The following is a 24,219-nucleotide window of genomic DNA, read 5'->3' as shown; positions in this document are numbered from 1 at the left end:
GTGCACGTTCCATCCGCCCCGGCCACACCTGCCGCGAATTATCGCCTAGCCCGGGCCCTCCGCACAGCCCCCAACGGACGGACAGACTGACGAACAGGCAGGCGCCGGCTTAGGACTGGCCAAACCACGCCGCCGCGGAGCCCGGATCTAGAGCCCTCGGTCTTCAGAAGGAAATTTCGGCTGGCCCCGCCCTCCCGCCGCTCTGGGGTTCGCTCCCCGGCCCCGCCCGTCCCCCGTAGGAGGTGGGCCGCTTGGCCTCCGAGGTCGGCCCGCTCCTCATCTGCCCAACCGGGGCGTGTCGTTTCCGGCCTCTCAGGGTCGCCGGGAGCATTTAAAGAAACGCGTCTCGGTATTAAGATCTCGCTCCGCCCCAGTGCCAAGCAACACCGGCGCCAAATAAGTCCCGCGGGCCGGCTCCGCAGAACAGCAGCTCGCGGCCCCGCGGCGCGGCGGCGGGTGGGGCGGGGCTCCATCGTGGGGCGGGGCCAGGGGGCGGGGCCGGCGGGGCGAGGGAGGCCCGGGAGGGAGGGGCGTGACCTGCCGGGCGCGAGCCGAGCCCCCGCCCCGCCCCCTCCTCGCGCGCTCGCTCGCTCGCTCGCTCGCGCAGAGGAAAACGTTGCGCAGGTTCAAAAATGGAACGTCGGCGGCGTGAGGGAGCGCGAGGGGGTGTGCGCGCGTGCGCGTGCGCGTGCGCGCCCGGGCGAGGGTGACGGGGTCCCCGCCGGCCCGAGCATCGCGCGCCTCAGCCGCGGCCCCGCAGCTCCGCCCCCGGCCCGGCCCGGCCCGGCCCCGGGCCCGCTCGCCCGCCGCCCCGCATGGAGCTGTCAGCCATCGGCGAGCAGGTGTTCGCGGTGGAGAGCATCCGGAAGAAGCGCGTGCGGAAGGTGAGGCTGCCTGGGGGCGGCTCCCAGGACCCCTGTGGGGTCCCCTGTTGTCCCCAGCACCGTCCCCTCCACGCTGGCGGCGAGGGGGAAAAGTGGGGCGGGGGGCCCAGGCAGCTCCGCGCTGCTGGGCTCGTCTCCCCAGTCCGTGCCTCAGTTTCCCCCGCCGCCTTGTAGGACGGAGTAGAATAAAAGTTGTCGCCCCAGCATCCTGGGGGCAGCTGAGCCCGCCAGAGCTGGAGATTAGGATCAGACTGTAGGGATCCTGAACGCCATCCTTCCTCAACCTCCCCTCATTCTAAATAAGGGGAGATTGAGGCCCAAGTTGAGGAAAAGGCTTGCCTGGTGTGTTAGCGTCGGAGCTGGGTCTCGAACTCAAGACTCTCGATTCGGTACCGAGACCTTTGAAGTTGGAGGCGGAGCTTCAGCCTCCCGCCTCCGAAGACTAGCTCTGGACTTCGACCTTTTCGGATCCCTTCTACCCCCACCTCGGTCTTTTTCCCGGTCTTCCAGCGCACACCTCTCTGTCTTCCCCACCCCAACTCTCAGCCCCGCCCGGCCAGGCTCAGTGAAGCCGCCTACGGCGCTGGGGCATCCTCTAAGCTCCTCCCCCTTCCCTTCGCCTCCCAAACAGACGCCCTGCAATTTAAGGAGGCATCTGTTCCACTGGGTTCGGGTACCCGCGCCTCGGGGCTTGGCTTTGGCGGTCCGTACGTCCTGTGCACCTGTTTGCGGAGTGGTCGCCTCGCGCTGGAGGTTGGGGATGGAAGCCCTTGGGGAAAGTTCATCCTCTGGCAGTCACCACCATCCTGTCCCCTCGTCTCCTCTCTGCAGCCCCTTGGGAGGCTTCAGTGGCAGGGCTGGGAGGGGTCTTAGAGATCGCCTTCTCCCTCCCGTTTGACAGAGGCAGAGACTCAGACCCAGGCGGAGGAAATGACCTGGTCAAGGTCACACAGCAAGCTAGTGATGGGGGTAGAGCGGGAGCTCGAGTTGGCTCATTGCTAGCTCATCTTCTTTGGAGAGAGAAAACTCAGTCCTGGCATCTTGGGCCAAGGGTGAAGTTTGAGGTGGGGATTTTCTTTCCCCCAGCTCTGATGGGGTTGAACTCTTGGGGCTGCCCTTCCTCCTCCTTCTCCCTTCTTCCAAGGTTTCCTCGATTTTAATTTATTCCACAAAGCCCAGTGTTTTCCATGCACTGCAGCCTAAGCAGATACAGCGGTTACCTTCCTTCTTCGTGGAGGGTGAGGAACATCGTTCCTTCAGCCTTCATTCAAAACATATTTTTCGAGGGCCTGTTATGTACCAGGCAGCATTCTCAGCCCCAGGGAAGACTACATCCCTTCCTTCATGGAGCTGGCATTCTGGCAGAGGAGACACATAACGAACGAGGAAATAAATGCAGGTGTCCTCAAGTGGGGCCCTGTGCTATGCAGAAAGAGAGGTGGAAGGTGGGAGAGATGGCCTTAGCAAGGTTGGTCAGGGCAGGCCTCTTGGAGGAGGTGACACGTCTTGGTCTTAAGACGTGGTGGGGACGGGTTTGGACTGGAAAGCCAGGCCCGGTCAGTGAGGAAGGGAGGGGTCAGGCTCTATATTGTAACTACTAGAGATGTGACCACCACTTCTGAAGGGCGAGACTTTGTTAGTCTTCTCTGGGGTCCCACCAGGGTCTTTTGAGCCGGGGGTCACCTCTGGGCCGGAGGCATCCCCTCCCAGAGAGGGGGCTGGCTGGTGGGACTAGCACCACGGGAAACACACCAGTGAGGAATTTTTCTAGGACCTGGAGAGTCTTCTGTTCTAAAAAGTTAAGACTTACGGTCTTAGCACTGGGACTCTGGACACTGGATCTTTGGCGATAACCTGCCCCATTTGGTCTTAGTTTCCCCGTGTGTGTGACACGAGCTCTGAGCTTCTGCCGCAGGAGCCCCAGAAATGTTTGGGGCCAGATGTGCGCCTGTGCTTTCGCAGGAAGCGAAAGCGATCCAGGGGTGATCACGCAGCAGCCAAAGTTTGGGTGTCTCTGGGTTGGTGGGGGATCTTGTGGGAGGGGGCGTGTCCCTGGGCTGTGTATGTGTTGGGGGAACATCAGTGCACAGTAGGGGTTGGGCCTTACTGTCCCGGGAGTGGTTTTTGGGGCAGCCGTGTATCTCACTGTTTCTGCTCTTCTTTCTTCCCAGGGTAAAGTCGAATATCTGGTGAAATGGAAAGGATGGCCTCCAAAGTAAGGCTCCTGTGTGTGTGTGTGTGTGTGTGTGTGTGTGTGTGTGTGTGTGTCTGTCCGTGTGTCTGTGTGTCTGCCTACCTGTTCACCCTTCTCTATGCCTCTTGCCTCTCCAGCTGCTTTTAGCTTTTAGCTCTTAGCTCCAGCTGCTTTAGTAATTGGCCATTGGACCTTGACTAAATCATCTTCTTCTCTGGGTCTCAGTGTCCCCTCTGCCAGCTGAGGGGCTAGAAGGACATGAGGGCCAAGGTGGGCCCCAGCTCCTCTTCTCTCCTGCTCTTCTCTGGGTTGAGCTTCATCTCCTGATTGCAGCCTCCCCTCCCCTCCTTCTGGCCTTTCCTGGCACCTGGGAGGTGAAGGCCCAGCGTCTTGGCTTCAGAGATGGCTGCTCGCCAGGTGGAGGCAGAACAAATACAGGCCGAGTGCGGGTTTGTGGGGCTGGATTAGACACGTCTAGCCAGTGCAGCATGAGTCCTCAGTGCCATAGAGCTAGGGGCAGAGCCTGAGCCCCCTATGCCTTTGGACAGCATTCTCCAGTCTACCAAGCAGGTTTCCATACAGCCTTGTGAAACAGGTATGGTGGTGATCTCTAAAGATGAGAAAGCTTGCTCAGAGAAGGTAAGCGCCTTGCCTTAGGTCCCACAGCAAGTGGAGGCAGAGGTGGGACTTGAACTGGGCCTCCCTGCTTGCGGAAGTCTCCTCTGTGCCTCTTCCATCTTGGAGTTGGGGGACAGGGTGCTGGATCCAGGACTTCTCTCAGTGGCTCCACCTCTCCTGCTAAGGTCCAATCAGGAACCTTCCTAGTAACCAATCACCACCCTACAGGGCGGTGGGAGTGGGAGGGACTGAGCAAGTCGTGGGGCCTCTTCATTGGTCTGTGGGTGCCCTGCCTCCTTGCCCTCCTGGAAACCCCCTTGGCCCAGAGCCTCTGCTCTCTGTGCAGGGGGCTTTCTGCTGTGTTTACGTTGAGGGCTGAGCTGGTATTGGAATCTAGGAGCATCATGGGAGCCTGGTGGGGAAACAGAGCAGAGGGGAATACAGCCTATGTCACCTGAGCTTCCCTTTCTACAAAACAGGCTCATTAGGCCAGGCCCTGCTCCCCTCTCCCAGGCTCCTTCACCTTGCGGGTGAAAGTCCTGGGCCCGTGTGTTCAGGGCACCCTGCAGGCGTCCTGAGGATTGGGGTCGGTGGCTGGCCCACCAGATAATGCGCCGGTTGGCTCCCGCTGCCCCTGCTGCCCCCTCCCCAACACCCCAGAACTGGAGGGGGATCCCCTGCTCCTCACGGCAGATGAGAGGTGGACTCATCGGGGTGAAGAAGCAGTTAAGAGTTGAGGGAGAGCTAGAAAAGGAAGATGCCTAGGATCGGCCACAGGAGCGCTGACTCCCTGGGTGCACGCTCCCCACTCAGCTTGTGCGCCAGAAGGCACTGCACTGGGGTGTGGTCACCAGCCTGTTGGCCTTCACAGCACTGTTGGCTATTTTTCCTCCTCTGTAGACTCCCATCTTTTGAAAGATTTCCTTCTCTAAACAGAGGTACCTCTCAATGAAAAGTTCCTTCTTCCACTTTTTAATTTAATTTAATTTTATTATTATTATTTTTTTTAATTTTTTTTCCTTCTTCCACTTTTTAAATCCCAAACGGATATGTCTGCCTACCAGAGCTTCAGCCAGGAGAGAAGGGCCTGGCACTCCAAAGGCAGTCCAGTCCCTCGTGCTTCTGCTGGCCTGAGCCCCTCACCCTGATGCCACTTGTTTCTTAACATGCTGAGACCACCAGGGGGGCCCTAATGCCTGCCTTTGGTGACTCCGCAAAGGTTCTGGGAGTCCTGTTTGACCAGATGACCTGGGGCACCCCTGACTCTCCTGCACATTGGTCCTGGGTTCCTGGCCTGGTTCACAGCCGTCCAGGTCCCCAACATGGTGGGGCCTGTGGTCCCTCATCTCCAGGTTGGAATGATGAGGCCTGTGTCACAACATTGTTGTGAGGATTAGATGATGGAGATAAAGTACTGGTGCTTTCTCAGGTGACCAGGCACTTAGGAAATGTTTGTCGTTAACACAAAGTCAGACAGCTCAGCTTCTAGGTTTCCCTGCAACCAGGAGAGGGATCTGGGAAATCCCATTCGCCATAAAAACTCAACATAGCCTTAGAAATGATTTGGGTCAGCCCTCAGATGGGGAAACTGAGGCCCAAAGGGGGGATCATTACAAGAGTATAACTTCCAACCCCATGCTACCTGCTGTATCACCCCACTTGACTTGGGGGAAGACAGGTTCAGTCAGGGGGAGAGCAGGAGAACCCAGGCCCTTTTATAATCCACTGGGGCTTAGTCTCCTCTTCTCAGGGGGCCTTGCTTGGAGAAGAGGCTGAGAGAGAGGCTGGGGAGTGGGTAGTTGGGCAGGCCTGGGAGCCTTGGCTGGGGGAGAGTCTGATTCTCCTGCTCAGCAGCACCTTCCTCGCCGTGGCCAAGGAGGCTTATGTTAGTAACAGAAACCATGATTTAAACAAACACTCTGTGCCAGGCCCCTTTTAGGCCATTACATGCTTTGCCCATTTTCTCTCCCCAACTGCAGACAAATGACTGCCCTTCATCCCCAGCAGATGGGGCAGAGGAGCTATCTTGTTTGTTCTGGAAGGTACTGCAAATTGCCCAGGGAGGGGCCAGGGGAACAGGGTGATGGATGTTAAGTCACCAGGTACAGGCCCTCTGCCCCACGGAGACTGTCAGATACCCCACTTATTTCAGCCTGCCCAGGACTGCTGTTCCCCTTTTGGGAATGCATTCCTCCCTTCCTTCCTTCCTTTACCACTTGTGAATACTACCCCATCTTTTAGGGAGGACTGCCTCCATGGAGCTTTGGTAATGATATTGTCAGTGGGTACAGCAATAATCAGGCTGCTGGTCAGTAAGCACCTTGTCTGAGTCAGGTATTGGCCCATTTTTAAGTGCCTCATGGCAACCGATTTTACAGATGGGGAAACAAATCCACAGCAGAGGAGGCCATGCCCAGGGTCATCTACAGCTGGGATCATTTGAACTATGGTTTGCCTGACCCCAGAATTTGGGGACCTAGCCCCTGTGATACACAGTCAGCTCTGCCAAAGGTGACTGAGGATCTTTTGTCCTTTGGTCTTTTGACTATTCAGTAAGAAGTGCCTAGGCTTTGGAGTGCCTAGGCAGACCAGGCTGCCTTTGAACCCTCGTTCTGTAGATTTACAAGCTGTGTGACCCAGGGCAAAGCCCTCAACCTCTGCACCTCCATTTCTCCACCTGTAAAATGGAGCCCTAGCCTCACAGGACCCTGGCAAGGCTGCCTGAGACCCGAAAAGTTTCACAGCAATGCCAGGGGCAGAGGAAGGGCGTCATCTCCTTCCAGCGCAGGGTTTGGGCAGCCGCAGCAGAGTCCAGGATTGGGGCCTGGGAGGTTTTTGCACTTGCTTGGAACTGATTTCTTAACGAGCATTTGCTTTTATTATGTGTCACGCTGAACTAAGTGCTTCACGTGGCTTCGCACAACTAATTCTCACATTAGTCCCACTTCACGGATGAGTAACTGGAGGCCCCAGCGGCGGACTTACCGGCGCACCCGAGTCCGCCTCGCTGCTTCGTATTTTGGAGGGCTTTAAATGGGAGGGTGGGGGTACTAGGGCGGGCCTGGCTCTGGGGGGCCCCGCCCCCTGCACGGCGGGAGCCTGCGCAGCGGAGCCCAGGCGGGGCGGCCGCGAGCCTGTTTACCCGGACTCGGGCGGGGGGAGGGGGCGGGGCGGTCGGTCACGTGGCCGTGTTTACCTCGGAGCCGGCGCGCGCCGTCCCCGCCCCCGCCCCTCATTGGCTGGCCTGGTAATCCGGGGCGCGCCCCTCGTGCGTGCGCGCTCACGGCGGACCCGCTGCAGGGGGCGGGGCGGGGCCAAGTGGGGCTCTCCGCCCCGCCCCGTGGAGCGCTCCGTTCCCGCCCAGCCCGCGTCCGCCCCCCTGCACGCCCCGCCCCATTCCGCCCTGCGACCCGCAGACTCAGCTCCGTGGTATCTAGGCTGTGAGCCCCGCCGGCTGGGTGCTCTTCTGCCCGCGCCCAGTTCTTCGCAAAGCGGGTTTGCCCTCGACGTGGTCTCTCTCTCCACATTGCGGAGCGGGGCTAATGGCCTCCACTTCATGGGACAGGGATGTCGGGGAGAGTGAGACGTAGCGCAGTCCCCCTCCTTTTTCTCTCGCGCAGCACGGAGCAGGACCTGGCCTCCTGCTGCCTGGTCTGACCCTCTCCCATTGTTTCAGACCCCCAGCAGCCCCAGCCCAGTAACAATGTCCCCTGAATCCACTGACCCTTTCTGTGCACGTACTGTGTACGAGGCCCCCGTCAGACACAGGGCATGGTCAGTCGGGCACTGCCCGTCTCCCGAAGACATTACAGTCCGGCGGGGAGACAGATGCAGTGACATGTGAGACACCCAAAGGTAGAGGGTGGCCAAGATTCAACAGTTCCAACCACAGACTGGTCACGTGCTGTCTCAGTGACCTTGGCAAGATGCTTACCCTCTGTGCCTCCGTTTCTTCGTCTTTAAGTGGGGTAACCTACCTCATAGGGGTTTTGTGAGGAATTGAGAGGAGTCCCTGGCAGTCGTGCTGTTACCATGATGGTGGTGATTCTTAAGATGAGGAAACTGAGGTCCAGAGGAGGTTGGGGACTTGCCAGGAACCACACAGCACCTCCATCAACAAAGAAATGGGCAGGGCAGTGGAGAAGTGGGCAGGACAGAGAGGACTAGAACACTGTAGGGATATTTTAACAGAGCAGAGAGGGCGAGGCAGAGGACAGAGGACACAGGAGGAAAGCAAAATTCCTCTTTTCTTGTTTCTAGTTACAGTTGGGGAAAGTCAGCCTTTGTTTTGGGAGAGGAAGGTTGGGAGTCTTTGCCAGTCTCTGGTTGCTTACACTTTGGGCATTACTCCAACTACTAAAAAAAAAAAAAAAGTTTCACTTTTAGCATTTCTTCAGGGTGAGCAAAACTCTACAGTGGCTTCTGTCACCTTTCCTAGAGCACCGAGGGACTGGGGCTGGGCTGGGCACCCTGGGGAGGGCTTACAGCCTGCCAACCAAGATACCAGCTGGGTTCATCAATAATTTTGGAAGTACCAAGTGCCCAGGCTGTGGCGAGCAGCAGAGAGGAGGCTGGGAGTGGGACAGCTTGGAGAGGATGTCAGGGGAAGCTACAAGGGCCTGGCTCCTAAAGGATGAGGAGGTAGTCACCGAGGGACTGGCCGTCAGGAGGAGAGCACAGCACGTACAAGGAAGGTGTCATTGTGCCCGATCAGGCTGGGCCTGTGGCACTTGGGTAAGGGCTATAAGGTCCTCAGGGCACAGACCTTTGTCACTGAGTCCACAGAGCCTGACACGGGGCCCAACGCACAGTAGGTGCGCAGAAGCGTCCATGGAAGGAAGGAGGAAAGGATTCTGTCCTTGGGTAGCTTGTTGTTCGAATCCGGATTGGACTGCTGGTGGGTATCAGTGTCCCAGGACAGTTGAAGGTGAAGGTTTTAGCTCGGCTGATTAGGAGGCAGCCCGAGGAGGGGCTGGCCCCAGCCTCTTTCTGCCTCCTAACACCTCCGTGACACTTCTCACCTCCCTTCTTACCCAGCGCAGCTGGGGGCCACCTGGGTCAGAATCATAGTCCGTGGCTCTGGTGTTGTTTGTATGCATACGTGCGCACACATGAACACACATGTGTATTTATATGTTTGTGTGTGTATTGTATGTTTGAGTATGTGTATGCATACACACATTTAGATTTGTGTTTTAAAACTTTTAGTTTTTTATGCACTGGCATCTGTTTATGGTGAACTGTACTAGTTTTTCCATTCATGAAGTGATATAAAGTTGTTTTTTTTATCTATGTTTTTAAGTAATCTCTACACCCAACATGGGACTCAAAGTCACGACCCCGAGACCAAGAGTGGCATGTTCCTCTGACCGAGCCAGCCAGGCACCCCTAAAGTTTGATTTTAAAATAAAATTATTAAACTAAAAAAAAAATGACCTGCTTTAGGGCCACCTGGGCGGCTCAGTCAGTTAATCGTCCGACTCTTGATTTCGGCTCAGGTCATGATCTCGTGGTTCGTGAGTTCGAGCCCCGCTTGGGGCTCTGAGCTGACAGCGCAGAGCTTGCTTGGGATTCTTTTTCCTTCTCTCTTTCTCTGCTCCTCCCCGTCTCACACTCTGTCTCAAAAAGAATAAATAAATACACTTAAAAAAAAAGTGATCTATTTGAAAGGCAGATATTAAGTAAATGATAGTGCATGTGGAACAAAGGTGGCTTGAGCTGTGGAACTGCTGAGCTCTGACTTCCAGATCTGTCCCAACAGGGGATGGTCTCTGGTGGGGGGGGTGGTGGAAATACCAAGGGGCCTGCCGTGGCATCTCTGTACCAGTCAGTCACTAGACATCTACCAAATTCCTGCTGCGTGCCGGGCCCGACAAGGGAACTTCAGACCTGGCCGTGAAGGTGCAGATGTGTACCGAGGAGGGAGGGAGTAGCTCGGCCCAGGCAGAGAGGGCCATGCTGGGGCCAGGGCTTGAGGATGGCTGGGGACAGCAAGAGGAATAGGCACGGAGCCCTTAGGTGAATGCATTAAACAGCACGGGAGCTCTTTATGGTTGGGGAAATGGAGGCACAGAAGTGTTGAGGAAATCCTTCAAGGTTGTGTGGCGAGCAAGGGCAGGGCTGGGATTTGACCCCAGCTGGTCTGGCTCTAGAGCCTCCGCTCTTGACCACATGCTCATGCCTCTCATGGGAAGGGAATCCTGGGAGAAGGACCCTGTGCTCCTGAGGTGAACACGAGGTCTAACTGGGAGTTAGACACACTTGTTTAGAGGCTGATGTGATCGGTGCTCAGAACGAGGGCAGTCCTAGTGTCGTGGGAGCCTCCCGACCCAGCCTGGGCAGCCAGGAACAGCTCTCGGGAGTTGGTGACAATTCCGCCGGACCGGGGAAGGGCCAGAAGCCTGCCCCGCCCCTGCCCCCAGTGGGCCCAGGTGGAACTACCCTAGCTTCCGTGAATGCCAGTGGGGAGCAGGGCCGCGTCTGACCTCTCCTCTCTCTCCCCAGGTACAGCACATGGGAGCCAGAAGAGCACATCCTGGACCCCCGCCTGGTCATGGCCTATGAGGAGAAGTAAGGGGGCCTCAGCCTGCCGCTGGCTTGGCTCCGGATGAGGGTCATGGGCGTGGGGGTCGGGGACTTGGTGGGGACAGCCTGGTCTAGTCTGCAGCTGGGGGTCCTGGGTCCCATTCCTGTCGCTGAGTGACGCTGGCCACGTCTCTAACCTCCCCAGGCCTCGGTCTGTCTGCTGTAAAATGGGCCGTCTGTAATAACACCGGCCCCGGTTTCCCTAAAGTTGGGGTTTCAGTTGCTGCGAAGAGTGTAAAAATGCTTTTCACAGATGCCCTGTGTGAGGGGCACAGTATCAATAATGCGCCGTCACAGCCCTGGGGACAGATCAGAGAGAGATTCTCCCACCAAGCGAAGGGAGGTCCGGTGAAGCTGAAGAAAGGCCGGGGACCATGGCTTTGGAGCAAGGACATCTGAGTTCTGGTCCATCCCACCTGGCCGCCTCCCAGCTCAGTGGCCCTGGGCAAAGCTCCCTTACCTCAGTCTCCCTTACCTGCCAGTGCTCTGCTCCGATTCCGAAGGTCGGTTCGCGATCGGCAGCTCCACCGGTGGGCAGTGAGGGCGCATCTCAGGGGGGAGCCTTTGACAGAATGTTGTTTCTCCTGATGTGGGAGCCTTTTGAGTCTCGCCATCCCCGTCTGCCGCATGAGCTCCAGCTTGACCGACCTCCCTGTCGGCAGGCAGCCCAAACCCTCCTGCCTCTTCCCTGGAGACCCTGCAGGGCGGGATCTTTTCATAAAATTGTTTTCATTTGGCCCTTCGCGGTAGCCTCCTGAGACAGGGATGAGGGTCTCATTGGATGGACGGGGAAACTGAGGCTCTGAGGAGCTAAGGAGCTTGTCCGGGTGTCTTGCAGCTGGGAAGCAGCCAGCCTAGGACTTAACCCAGGGCTTCTGACTCCAAGTCAGATGCCCTTCCTCTGGCCCTCCTTGCCCTCTTCCCATGGCTTCTCCCCCAGGAAGTTTCCTGTTGCCGATTCCAAGGACCTTCCGTGGTTCTTTCCTTTAAAAATCAGGGTGTCCCTGTCCCTCAGCTTCTTTCTTGCCCCCGGGTGCTTGGGAAAATCCTGTGGAATGTCCCGGACTGTAGCGAGGAGAGTGCCGGGCAGGTGCCAAAGTCCTGGGTTAGCACCCTAGCTCTGCTACTCGCCAGCTGTGTGGCGATGGGCAAGGCCTTTTCCTCTTGGAGCCTCATCTTCCCCATCTGTGAAGTGGGGATAAGAGTGCTGATCTCATGGGGCTCTCATGGGGACCAAGGTTTCCGAAAGCACTTTGTAGGCCAGTAAGTGTGGGCACACGTGTGTGAATTATCTTCCCGATGGTAACTAAGGGTCGTTCGTTCATTTGCGCAACAGGTATTGAGGTTCCGCTGTGTGCCAGACACTATTCCAGGTGTCTGGGGACACAGCAAGGAACCAAACCAACAGACAACCCTATTTTCATGGGGCTCCAGTGCAGAGACCGGCAATAAAAAAACATAAAAAAAAAACCCCGTATACGGTATCAGATGGTCATAACTGCTGCAAAGACAGGGTTGGGGGCAGAGAGAGGGGATAGGTAGGGGTGCAGGGGTCAGTGGGTGGTCAGGTGGGGGGTGTGACCAGAGACCTGGATTAAGCGAGGGATTGAGCCCAGTGAGTATTTTAGAGGACATCCCAGGTAAAGAGAACAATCAGTACAAAGACCCCGGGGTGAGAGCCGGTGTTTAAGGAACAGCACGGAGGCCAGCGTGGCTGTGAGTGTGGCTGGCTGGGGTGATGTGAGCCGGGTAAGGTGTGGGAGATGAGGCAGGAATGGGGCAGCTGAGGGAATGGGGGGTGCAGCTCAGGGAGTGCCGTGTAGGTCCTGGTGCAAGATCCGGATGTTATTTTGAAGGAGTCAGGAAAGTCAACAGTTAAGGAACAAACGAAGAGCTTGTACAGACCCACTGTGTGACTTTCAGCCGACTTCTTCTCTCTCAGTCTTGGTGAAAAGGAGGTGAAAGAGGGATGATGTCCATTTAACACCTGCTCTGCAGGGTTTTAAAGAGACTCAGAGGGAGTCTGGCAAGGGGGCTCTTTTGGGGAGTCCCGCCCGCAGGGAGAGGCCGAGAGGGTACGACTCCTAAGTCGCCACAGCCCCACAGCACTGGCCATTGATGGGTAGGACCCAAGGCTGGCAGAAACCAGGCCCTGGGTGGTAAGGACTGGATAGAATGGACCTCTCCCCCTTCACACATGCACGTGCACACACTCACACACACGCACGCATGCACGCTGTAGATCGGAAACCCGGATCATGTGGCCTGGGCTCCAGGCCTGCCCTGGGGGCCCTGATTGGACCCTGGGCCTGACCCTCACTAGGCCTGGAGCCCGGAGCTCAGTGGCAGAAGTTGTCAGAATTTTGGCATGGGGCAAGTCATTTAGCGTCTTTGTGCCTCAGTTTCCACAACTATAAAATGAGGATAGTAATAGTGGCTCCCTCACAGGGGGGCCTTAGGTAGAGCAGTGCCTTGTGCAGAGCGTCCGGTATGTGATGATATACGCCACACTTACCTAAACGTCACAAACACGCTCCCATCATTATTCTTTTCCCCTAAGGCCCTTCCCTTTCCCCCGTCTACTTCCTCCTCCTCTTCCTCTCTTCTTTTTTTCCCTTCCTCCTCCACCTCACTTTATCATTTTAGCTTTTTCTCCCCCCTATTTCGATAAATCCCAGGGACCCCTCTTGCTTCTCCCAGGAGCCCTGGTGGCCGGCTGAGAAGCGACCGCTCGCTCCAGACAAGGGCACTGAGGTCCAGAGGGGAAGCGACCGGCCAGGGTCTCCCGTGGATCAGGGGAGAGCTGGGCCTGGAACAGGGTGTCCTGGTGCCCGGCACCAGCTTCCGAGGGAAGATTCTCACCCTTAAAGGCTGGCAGGTCCCTCCTGGCAGCCGAGCGGCTGCTATCACAGCGCCTTGGCTGCTGCTTTCAGACGCCGGCTCCGGGGCCCCGGGTCAGACCTGCTGCGGCCAAGCGCGCAGGCAGGGAGGGAGGGCCCCACGCGAGGTGCGTCTCCCCAGCACCCCTGGAGACGGCAGACAGCTGCCGCCCCGAGGAGGGCTGGCGGTGGACCAGCTGCCTGGGACTGTCCGGTTTTGCCGAGCTCAGATGGAGAGACCGCCCCGAGTCACACAGCCCCCAGCGGGAAGGGGCACGCTCCCGGCCCCCGCATTCTCTCTCCTGCCCACATGGCCTCTGCAGTGGGGGCTAGCTATGGAGAGTGGGATGGAATGAGATGAAAAGGTGGAATGAAAATGGCTTTGAAGCTGTTGCTGGAGTCTCTGTTGCGATGTCTCGCATGTGTCCCGTGTGACTTTGTACACATCCTTGGGTTGTGTGTGTGTTTGTGCAGGTGGGTTGTGGGGAGGGCACCGAGCAGAGAACCTGGCATCCACCAGGGACTCCGAAAAGGCGAGCTTTCCTCCCTTTCCCCAACCAGATGATACAGTGAGGGCCTGTCCTCTCCACCAGGTTCATGCAGATCCCAAATGGGGGGAAATCTGGGCAGGGCTTCGCTTACAGAAGGACCGTGCCCATGCTCATCAGCCCCCCTGGGACGTCTGAGGCAAATTTGATTGGCAGGTTTCTATACAACTCTCCTGAGGGTGGAAACTGTTTTGTTTTGGAGGCTGTTCCCAGTGGCGTGCAGAGCGGGGCTCTGGCGTGACCCTGGAGCCCGGTAAAGACACACCCGCTTTTGGAGATGTCGCCCGCGTCCCTCCTCAGCATTAGGACCGGTGGCTGTGCCCTCCCCTTTTGTCAGAGGGGAAGACCGAGACCCTGGGACATGAACATGGGACCCCACTGTTACGGTCTAACGAGGGCAATGGGGAGGAGTCCCTACTCCGGGGTCGGGGGGTGGCCTGTGGTGGGTGCCCCCTTTCCCCATAGACAGCGGAGGCCTGGGCGGAGCGGATGCTTTCCTTTCCCTTAAATGTCACCAGTGTTTGCTTTTCTTCTGCCATCTGCTTTGCACCCCAGGGAGGAGAGAGACCGAGCGTCGGGGTATAGGAAGAGAGGTCCGAAACCCAAGCGGCTTCTGCTGCAGGTAACGCCACCAGCCTTGGTGCCCACCCACAGTCCCCCCCTTGCTCCTCCTACCAGCCTCCCCCACCCCACGCATTTGCACCAGCCAGTGGAGTCGAACTACTTAACCTCTTTGCTCTGCCCAGGGCACGGGGTGGTGGTGGGGGGGACTTAGTGGGTCCGTCTCCACAGGGGGAGGTGGGGAAGGAAAACAGCCTGGGCGGGAGGTGCTGTGGGTATGGGGGAAGATGGGTCTATGGCTGGTGGGAGCCTAGACTTTTGAAAGCTTAGAATCTTGTAAATTAGCCTTCATCACGCTCAAAGTCACCAGAACACAAGATTGTAACATTGGAGAACCTCAGACACATACACGTTAGAACTGAGGAAACGTGGGAGCCTGGGATTTTAGAATCCAAGAAAAGGACACTCAGAATTCTGAGACCGTAGTCTTGAAATGCCCTAGAAATGTGTCGTTTTTGAGCGAGAAGAAACCTATGGGGCCCCCTTTTCCAATCCTCTGCCACAGGCAGGGGGGTTGTGTCTAGACTCTGGGACACCCCAAGTTACCCAGGTCTTGGGGCCACTTTGCTGACATCACTGGTCTGCTTGGAACGCGGGTGAAGTTTGAAGTGACGTGGCTGTGTGATTTGAGGCAGGTCTCTCTGCCTCTCTGAGCTCGAGCGTTCTCTGTAAAATTGGGGTGATCAGCGTACCTGCTCTCCTTAAGTGAATAAGGTTCACCCGGGTATTTGAAGCCAAAAATAAGGCTTCTTGGTCCCCACGCAGGGTGAGGAGACATGTCCAGTCTCCTGCCCACCCTTGATTAGAGATCACCTGGGACTTTTGCCAGATAAGGTGGGATTCCCTTCATGCGATGGGTATTTTCACAGGGTTTGGTGTGAATTGGGTCCCAGGAAGGAAAGTAGCAAACTAGCCCCGAACTTAGCAACTTAGAGCAATAAACACTTAGTACCTCACCCAGTCCCGGTGGGTCAGGAATTCAGGGGTCCTGTAGCTGGTTCCTTAGTGATTTCTAGTTCAGGTTACGGTCACGATGTCAGCCAGGGCGCACTCATCTGGAGGTTTGACCGGGGCTGGACCGTCGGCCGGCTGCTCGCGTGCCAGCAGGTCAGCACGGGATGTTGTCAAGAGGCCTGGTACTTTCCAAGGGCTCCCGGGTGGCCTTGCAGCGTGGCCACTAGCTTCCCCCAGAGTGGATGATGTGAGAGAGAGAGAGCACGAGGAAGGTGGGAGCACAGGGTCTTTACTGACTTAGCCTTGGAGGTCCCAACCCACAGTACCCAGGGTTCCAGGGGACTGCCCATGGCTGTGAATTCCCCGAGGCGCGCATCGTTGGGGCGGTCTCAGAGGCTGGCCACTCTTTTCTTCATCGTCTCACTGACGAAGAAACCGAGGCTCAGGGAGGCCGGTAGTTTACCCAGAGCTGGATTCAAACCCAGGTCTGGCCCTGGGTGCTCCTGGACGGCTGTGGGCAGCCGCAGGTTCTCGCTCTGTGGACGGCAGGAGGGAGGAGCTTACTGGGCTCGTGATGGCCTGTGAGCCGGGCCGAAGGAGCAGGTTTTGGTAAAGCTGCCATCGGATAAGCCCTCCCGGCATGGCAGTGTTGTCCCGATCTCCGCCTGGTCGGCCCTCCTCCTGTCCCATAACCACCCATGCCCCATGCCGTGTGACGGGCATTAGTGGGCAGCACTGGCGAATGCAGCCTGCGCATGTGGGCTTTGCTCCCAACTGGGAGATGTTTGACCGGCAGGCCCCATCTGAGGGCCTCGCTCTCCGTGGAGACTCTTGGCCCCTGGTGACAGGTGGCAGCAGAAGGTACCGTCCCAGCGTGATCCACGCCTTCCCGACGCCTTAGCACCAGGGATCTCTCGTGGATTTGTCTAAATTTCTGCCAAAGTCAATTAGTCAAATCCCCGGAGTACAAAAACCCAGCCCTTGCGTGGCGGGAGAACGTGCCCTCCGGCCCCATTTTCACGAGAGTGAGACGGGGCATCGGCAGGGGGCTGGGCCCGCGCCGCTCAGGGGGAGGAGCACCTGGAGCGCCTGTAGGCTGCTGGCAGAGCACTGTCCCTGTGGCCGCGTGACCGTGCGCCCAGTGCCACGTGCGCCCCTGGTTACTTGCCCCGGGAGCCTTAGGGCCTCCATCTCACACCATCTCCTCAACGGCCTGGCTGTTTCGGCTTTGGGGGTCCTTTAGTAAGCAGAAGTGCCTTTCCTGGGATGAGGAAGAACTCCTTCACTTGTCTGCTTCACGAACCGAGATTTGGTTTTTCTTGGTCGATGTTCAGTCTGTACCTCTTGTACGTTCCTCTGCTGTGCACCAGAGTAATATTCCCTGCAGCCCCATCCCGGCGCCACCTACAACCCCCTGGGGAGATGAGGCTGCCCTGTGGGGCCAGGACGAGTGGCTGTACCCGGCCGGGGCTGGGGCTGGGCTGCTCGGGGCTGGCTTTCTGGGCCGGGGTGGGGGTCGGGGTGATGGCCGGCTCCGGGCCACGGAACGCAGGGAAGGGCACTCCAGGCGGGGGGGGGGGAACGGCATGAGCAAAGGCGCGGCAGTGGCGGGGAGGGCAGGGCTGACCCGCCGTGCCCTGGCTTGCCCCCGCAGCGGCTGTACAGCATGGACCTGCGGAGCTCCCACAAGGCCAAGGGCAAGGAGAAGCTGTGCTTCTCCCTGACGCGCCCACTCGGCAGCGGGAGCCCTGAGGGGGTGGTCAAGGCAGGGGCGCCCGAGCTGGTGGACAAGGGCCCCTTGGTGCCCACCCTGCCCTTCCCGCTCCGCAAGCCGCGCAAGGCCCACAAGTACCTGCGGCTCTCACGCAAGAAGTTCCCGCCCCGCGGGCCCGACCTGGAGAGTCACAGCCATCCACGGGAGCTCTTCCTGCAGGAGCCAGCAGCCCCGGACGTCCTGCAGGCGGCCAGCGAGTGGGAGCCTGCTGAGCAGCCCCCCGAGGAGGAGGGTAAGGTGACCAGGCCCCGAGGCCCAGTCCCAGAGCCCCTCAGAGCTGGAAAGTCCCCACGAGTCATCAGGCTCAGCTGCCGTAAGGCCCAGAGAGGGCCCGGCGGGCTCCTGAGGCTGCACAGCCCGCAGGGGCCCCCGGCTCAGCCTGGTCCCCCTCCTCCCGTGGTCCCACTGTGGGTGAACTGGTCCAGGCAGGGAAGATAAATGTAGTGGCGTCCTCCCGTGTGTCCAGCCTTGAGCTAGGCCCCGACCTGGCCGCGGACGTGGAGGGGGACCCGGTGCTGGGCTGGCGGGGGTCTGCATGCCGCCTCCCGCTCCCACCTTTCCTACGCTGTCGTCAACGCCGTCCCCCATCTCTCTGCCTTTCTCTCCCGTGGCTGCCGCAGATGCAGACCTGGCCGAGGGGCCCCCTCCTTGGACTCCCGTGCTCCCCCCGAGCGAAGTGACAGTGACCGATATCACCGCCAATTCCGTCACCGTCACCTTCCGCGAGGCCCAGGCGGCTGAAGGTTTCTTCCGGGACCGCGGCGGGAAGTTCTGAGTCACCGTTTTTACTCTTCGTAAACTGTTTGCTTTTGGGCTTGGGGTGGGGACTTCCAGAGATGGGGAGGGGTTGGGGGCGGGGTAATTATTTTATTTAAAAATATATGGAACAGGAGAAGGGGGGGAAGATCCTGACACTTTCCCGCCACCTCGCCCCTTTCTCTGCGTGTGATGTTTACAGAAAGGCTCGGTGGTCTGTCTGGGGGGCTGGGGAGGCCCGGCATCGCTCTGTCGGTCAGGGTGCCGTCTCTGGGCCCCCCACCCCCGGATGCCTCCACCACCAGTGTTCTCTAGAGACGCAGCAGCTGGTCCAGGAACCAAAGGAGAACGGGAAGGCCCAGACCCTCTCCCTTGAGCCACCCCCTCCCGCCTTTTTGGTTGGTTTCCCTTTTCCGTTTTGGGGGCGGCGGGTGGGGGTGGGTCGCTGTGTGTCACTTTCCACCCCAGCTTTGCGGTGGGATACGGAGGCTGGCTTTGGCCAAAAAGGACTGGGTCAAAATGAGGGGGCAGGAGGAAGGCTTTGAGGTTGCTGGGGTGCGTTCCAGACCCTTCAGAGAGGTCTTCCCCTGGGGGAGGCTGCCCGCCGAGCCCCTTCTCCGGGGAGCTCCCCCACCCGCATCGCCTGACCCGTGAGGTGGGCGCACCCGGCCCCGTGCCCTCGCGACCACGCGCGCTGCCTGCAGCCGTGGGCCGTGGGCCTTGCAAATCTCCTGTTCGGAAACCCTGACCCGGGGAATGCGGGGCGATTCGCAGCACCTGAGAACTTGTCGGGGGCACCCCACCCTTAACCACCCTTGTACAGCACATCATGTGACGGGCTCTGTCCCAACTCGTTTGCTCACAGCTGTCAGCAGAGGGCAGGATGGCCTCCGATGCTCCCAGCACGCAGGGGGGTTTTGTGGCTTCACCTGGCCGGCCACAGGTGTGCACGTGTCTGTGCAGGTGCGCCGTGGGTCAGCACTGGCTCTGAGGCACTTGGGCCCTGTCCTTCTTCCCCCGAGGGGCTCTTGTTTTCTCTGACTCAGGTGACTTTTCAACCCTACCCACTCCTCTCTTTTTCTGCCCTCCCAGAGAGGGAGGGAGCGTCCCGTCACCTTCTCAGGGCAGCCTTCAACTCCCGAAACTCTCCCTCCTCGCATTCCGTGTCCCCTTCCCATTCGTCCGAAATGCCACAGCCGGGAGCGACCTAGTTTTCCTGTGGGGGGACCTCTGCCGTGTCTCTCTGCTGTCTGGCTGCGGGGGACGGTGGGTCAGGCTGTGTGTAAGCCCCGGGCCCACCCGGCAAGGGGCTGTGGCTGCCAGGAGGAGGGGCCCTCGGTTCCTGGTTTGTGCAAATGTGCCCCGCGGGCAAGTGGCTTCCCTGGCAATGAGGAGCGTCCTCTCCCCCTCTCCCCTGCCCCAGCCCTGTAAGGGAGAAAAAGCCAGATGGCAGGGGCAGGGGGTGGGGGGTGCCAGGGGAGCAAAAGTAAAAGGCTGGCTCCCTCTCCCTTTCCCCCATCATCAGAGTGGGGGCGCTTGGGGGGGGCCTGCCCGCCCTCTCCCAGGGCTCTCTCCCCACTCTGCTTTGTCCTGAGGAAGTCAGCAGAACCCTGCTGAGGCAAGGATAGGGCGGTTCTTCCCCCAGACCCCTTCTCCCCAAGTTCCCAAACCAAAGACAGCCTGTACCCCATTTTTGTTTGGGGTGCCCTGCTGGCAAGATTCCTAAATCCCTGAGTCTCTCTCTCTCCTCCCTCCTTAATCCTTCGTTGTCCAGGGTCAATTCAGTGCTTCCATTGGGGGGTGGTCCCCTCTGGTGGTTCCTCCCAGCCTGGGAAGTTGACTCTAGAGGAGTATGTGGGGGTGGACCAGGGAAGGAGGGGCACCTGGACACCTCCACCCTGCCCAGCTGGGAGACCCTGGGTCGGGGAAGGGCAGTTTGGAATTGGGGGGGTGTCTCCCAGGACAGGGGCTCCCAACAGATGTGAGGGTGGTGGGGAGGGTGGCCGGGGGTGGGGGTCTGTCTGATTGAATGCCGTCACCCGTGGCTTTGGGACCGAGCTGGCGGCTTGCAATAGAAGGAACCCCCCTCCTCCAGGGGACATGGGACCTCTTCCTGCCTCATGGGCACTTTGAAAGAGCTGTTTGTGCAATTAGCAGGCCTGGAGATTTGGGGGGCTCTTTGTGGAGTGAGACGGCTGATGTTCTGTCTGCTGCAGCAGAACGCTTCTTGCCCCTTCCTCAGCATCCCGCGTCTCAGAGAGGGCAGAACCCTGGGAGCCGGGGCTCCCCGCGGCTCCCTGGGATGGAGACCTCTATGAGGGGCTGGGTGCGGCCTTGCAGGCCTCTCCCCAGCCCTGAGCGTCCCAGTGGGGCCTGGGACACTGAGCTCCCACCCCACCCCTCCCCAGAAGGCCAGTACTTGCAGGGGTGGGGGTCCTTAGAAAGAGTTGGACCCCCTGTCTTCCCCCCCTCCAGCCCCCACCCATTTTGAATGTAGAGAGCCCGGTCGGTACTTTCCTCTTGCTGTGGGATGGGGCGAGGAGAGGATTCCTCCACCCCCGCACGGCCACTTGTGATGCCCAGCCGAGCCCTGTCATCCCTCCGGGGTGATGATCCCCTTGCTGACTCCCCTCCTGCGGGGGCCGCTATGCCCGTGTAAGGTGGCTTAGCTTTGCTTTGTAAGTGGCCAGCCCGGCCTCCACGTCTCAGCACAGGAACGCTGCCTTTGCGCGGAATGAGCGTCGAGCTTTGTTCAGACAACGTGAATGTATTTGGGAGGGTTGGGGGTGTGAGTTGATTCCAAGCACATGCCTTTTCCGAGTGAGTGTGTGCTGGGAGGGCTAGAGCGGACGCAGAGCGCGGTTTATTTTTGTACTGATATTGGTAAGAGACTGTATAGCATCTATTTATTTAGATGATTTATCTGGTAAATGAGGCAAAAAAAATTATTAAAAATACATTAAAGATGATTTTGAAAAAAAAAAAAAAAAAAAAAAGCTCTTGCATTCGAGCCTTCGTTTTCGGCGGAGTCACAGCTGGGCCGAGGAAGGAGCTCCAGCCCCCAGGGATTTAGGTCCCAGGTCTGCCATTTGCTGACCGTGATCTTGGACATTTTCTGAGCCCTCCAGATGTACAGCAGGATTACTTTGGGTGGGGGTGGGAAAGTGGTTGGGGACTGGAGGCTGGAGCATAGATGGGCAGGCGCCCACCATTAGGGTCCCTGCAGGGTGTCATCAGAGGCCGGGATCCCTTCACCTTTTCCCTGCTTCCTGCCAAGAGTGTTCTCTTCTAGAACCCAGGGGTGGTCCATATCCCGAGTCTCTGCAGTTGCAGGTTCTGGAACCCTGGACTCTCATGGGCTAATGCTCACCTACCGTTCAGCTAAGCTCGGCACACCTGTCTGGGCCCAGAAAGTGGCGGTCAGAGCAAACATGAGTGGGGGCTGGGAGAGTCCGCTACCCTCCTCTGCATTTAGGCTCATGCTGGGCTCAGGGTAGAGACCGAGCAGGAGCATGCAGGACTGGTAACAGAGAACAGGTAAGAGTCAACTTGTGTCCCAACCCTCCCAGTGGCCGCCCATGGGGAGTGGTGGTGCCCACAGCCACGGATGTGTCAGGGAAAGAGGGAGAACGGATCGGCTGGCGATAGACTTAGGTGGTAGAATTACCAAGACTTGGGAAACGATTTGGTGTGAGGGCGAGGGAGGCATCACGATGATGCCCCGGTTTCTGGTTTGGACAACTGGGTAGATGGTGGTTCTTCATGTGGGTGGAGGCTAGAGGAGGAGAAGCAGGTTTGGAGGTGCCTTGGTCACCCCAGAAGCAGAGCCCAAGACAGGGGCTTTATTTGGGAAGTGATCCAAGGAGTAGGGGTGAGGGGGGTAGAATGGGTCAGGGAAGGAGGAGAAGCCGCAATGAGGTGGGCTATTGAGGTCGCCATTATGGCAACTACCGTGTCATTCCACCTGAGGTCACCCCAGAAGGACACACGTGTCGCCCAGAGTCGCCCATTCCCGAAGGATGAGGGCCGGGAGCATTATTCCCTGAGCGCTGGTCAAGGGTTGCCCCAGGGTTTGCGAACCCAGCCCCCAACTTCCAAGATTTGCACATGTCGGCGGCCACCGTCCATTACCCCATCTGTCTTATTGGAAGAGCCTGGGGCAGAAAATGGAGACGCGCTGCCAGTCTAATTGCACACGGGACCGTCCCCTTCCACAGCTGACCCAGAGCCGAGGCCAAGTGTGCCCGGGGGGCCACTAAAGGCGTCTGACACGGCCCACGCCTCACACCGCTCCTCTGTGCGTTCGCCACACAAATTCACTCTCGTGGAGTCTTCCAGGCGGTGGCCAGTTACACTCTCTAAACAAAGACTTAGCAGCGAGAGTCCTCGGTGCCATAGCCAACCCCAAGCCTGTGTCTGACCCTCACCATCTCCCTCACTCAGCCCGAGTTCCCATTGGTCCAGGCTGTCTGCCCGGTGGGGTGACCCAGCCTCTTGTCCACGAAGAGTCTGAGTCCTTGTCGACTCGTCTTTGTCAGATCAGCTGAGTTTGCCGCAAGTGCCCGTTTAAAGTCGCCACCGGGCACCGAGAGATGCCTCAGTGACCTCTCTACCCGCAGCATGTGGCGGTGACCCTGGCATGTCGGGTAAGCAAGGTCAGTTCGCCACATCAGTTAAGTAACCACGCTTTTCGCCAAAGTGACCGGTTGGTACTTGTAGCTTCCGAGGAATTCCTTACCCTGTGCCGGAAACCAGGTCGACCTCTGATTGACCAGGGTCTACACTGCCGCGGTGAGGAGGACCAGTGTAGCGTCTGCCCCCTCGGCTCTCCCTGGACACAGCACTGTTGGTGTCTACACTAGGTCCTGGCGGGCAATGGCCCAGCTCTGCAGGGCGATGGTGGCAGTGATGGGATGGATGGGTGGTGTGGGCAGAGAAGGCAAACCCTCATCGCGCGTTGGTGTCCGATCTGCTAAGCGCGAACTGCCGACTTCTCCAGCAGGGAAGGAAGCCAGTGTAATCGAAGGGTCATCGACCCTTGCCACGAAGGGTCCGGCCGATCTCCTTGAAGAATGATGCCATATCGAGGGCGAACCCTCAGCACCTGCCTCTGACGGGTTGGCCATTCATCAGCGATGGGAACTAGCCTCGGGACAACTTTGTGAAAGGAAGCCCGGGCGGCCAGGCCACGCGCACCCTCTGTGTCACACCCACTATGGTCATTCCACTGGCGGGCTTACTGTGTAGGCACCGGCTGTCAAGGGCAGAGGCTGGCTGTTGTCCCCTGTCAGATGGATAGATGGCTCGCCCTGTCCTCCTTGTGAGATCTTCTCTGCGGCGAGTGCTCTCCGATGGGCACAAATCCAGCGGCGCACGAGAGAAGAACGAGGCACGAACAAGTCAGGGGCAAGAGGAAGGGAGCAGGGGTCGACAGTTGGAAGGACAGTCGCCCCGCACGGCTCCTCATTCCCATATTTATCGGGAAAGTGCGAACCATCAACAAAAAGACTTCAAGATTCACTACAGCGTTCAAAGAGCCTTCTCCGGAGAAGGACAGAACTCGCTTAAGCGCGTGGCGGGAGTCATCTAGGGTCGAGCGAGCACAATCAAAGACCCCGATCGGATCCGTGGCAGGTGGTTGTGGTCTCTGAGGAAGTGGAGAGGTACAGACCAAAGAGGCAGGCGGCGGGTCCACCTTGAGCGGGTCTCCCAGCTGCTCGGCTTCGCGACGTACGTCGGCCGCCTCTCCAGAGAGACCTTCCAATATACATTTTCTCAAGGCTCTATTATTTCTGGCATAGCTCTGCGTGGTGTTTTTATCCAACCATCGCGTTGTGGTGACGGGCCGTCACAATGTGCCCCCTTCAGGGGAGAGCAGGGTCAGACGTCAGAAATCCATCCCCAAATTTCCACCAACCCGAGCCTTCCGGCCCCTCCCTGGCAACTATGCCCAGGCGGGTTTTAGCACCTGTTGCGGTCACCTGTAGAGGCAAATGAGCCCCACCCACCCCTCCCTCCCAAATTTGGTTCAGATGTTGAGATTCATGCCACACACACACACACACACACACACACACCAGAAGGGCGTGGAAATACCGATTACATGCCTAATTGAGATCTCTGGGGAGAGTGGGGGCGGGGTGTCTCTCAGGCGGGCCCAGAATGACCTGAGAGGAGAGTGGCCCGGGTTTTCTCGCTGTTGGGAGGGCGGGCCGGGGCCAAGCTCCCCGGTACCGGCCGGGTTTGAATCTTCTGGCACCAAAGAAGACGCACCAGGCTTTCTCATCAGTTTGCCCAGATGTAGGCTTAAAAGCTGGCAGCAGTTAAACACCAAGATGGGGATTCAGGTCCCTCCCGACAGCATCTCCATCCCACAGTAGGCCGTCAGGGCCAGGCTTCGCGGGGC

General features: G+C 58.5%; 1 protein-coding gene across 2 annotated transcripts; it reads left to right on the top strand.

Moving 5' to 3' along the window:
• Window positions 1–587: 587 nt before the first annotated feature.
• On the top strand, window positions 588–23,613 carry CBX7 (chromobox 7). Of its 2 annotated transcripts, none has more exons than XM_019446913.2 (6): window positions 588–884; window positions 3,056–3,099; window positions 10,201–10,266; window positions 14,264–14,330; window positions 16,938–17,289; window positions 17,678–23,613. In XM_019446913.2, the coding sequence occupies exons 1-6, from the start codon at window positions 816–818 to the stop codon at window positions 17,830–17,832; spliced, it is 753 nt and encodes a 250-aa protein (XP_019302458.1). In that variant the 5' UTR covers window positions 588–815; the 3' UTR covers window positions 17,833–23,613. The 2 variants fall into 2 exon arrangements, with proteins under 2 accessions (XP_019302458.1, XP_019302459.1); XM_019446914.2 differs by having other exon boundaries at window positions 590–884; window positions 17,217–17,289.
• The last annotated feature ends 606 nt before the right edge of the window (window positions 23,614–24,219 follow it).

The sequence above is a fragment of the Panthera pardus genome, unplaced genomic scaffold (assembly GCF_024362965.1).
Source record: "Panthera pardus isolate Hobbes unplaced genomic scaffold, ASM2436296v1 HiC_scaffold_6, whole genome shotgun sequence".
NCBI lineage: Eukaryota > Metazoa > Chordata > Mammalia > Carnivora > Felidae > Panthera > Panthera pardus.
The sequence above is the reverse complement of the archived record's forward strand: the minus strand, read 5'-3'. Positions and strand labels throughout refer to the sequence as shown.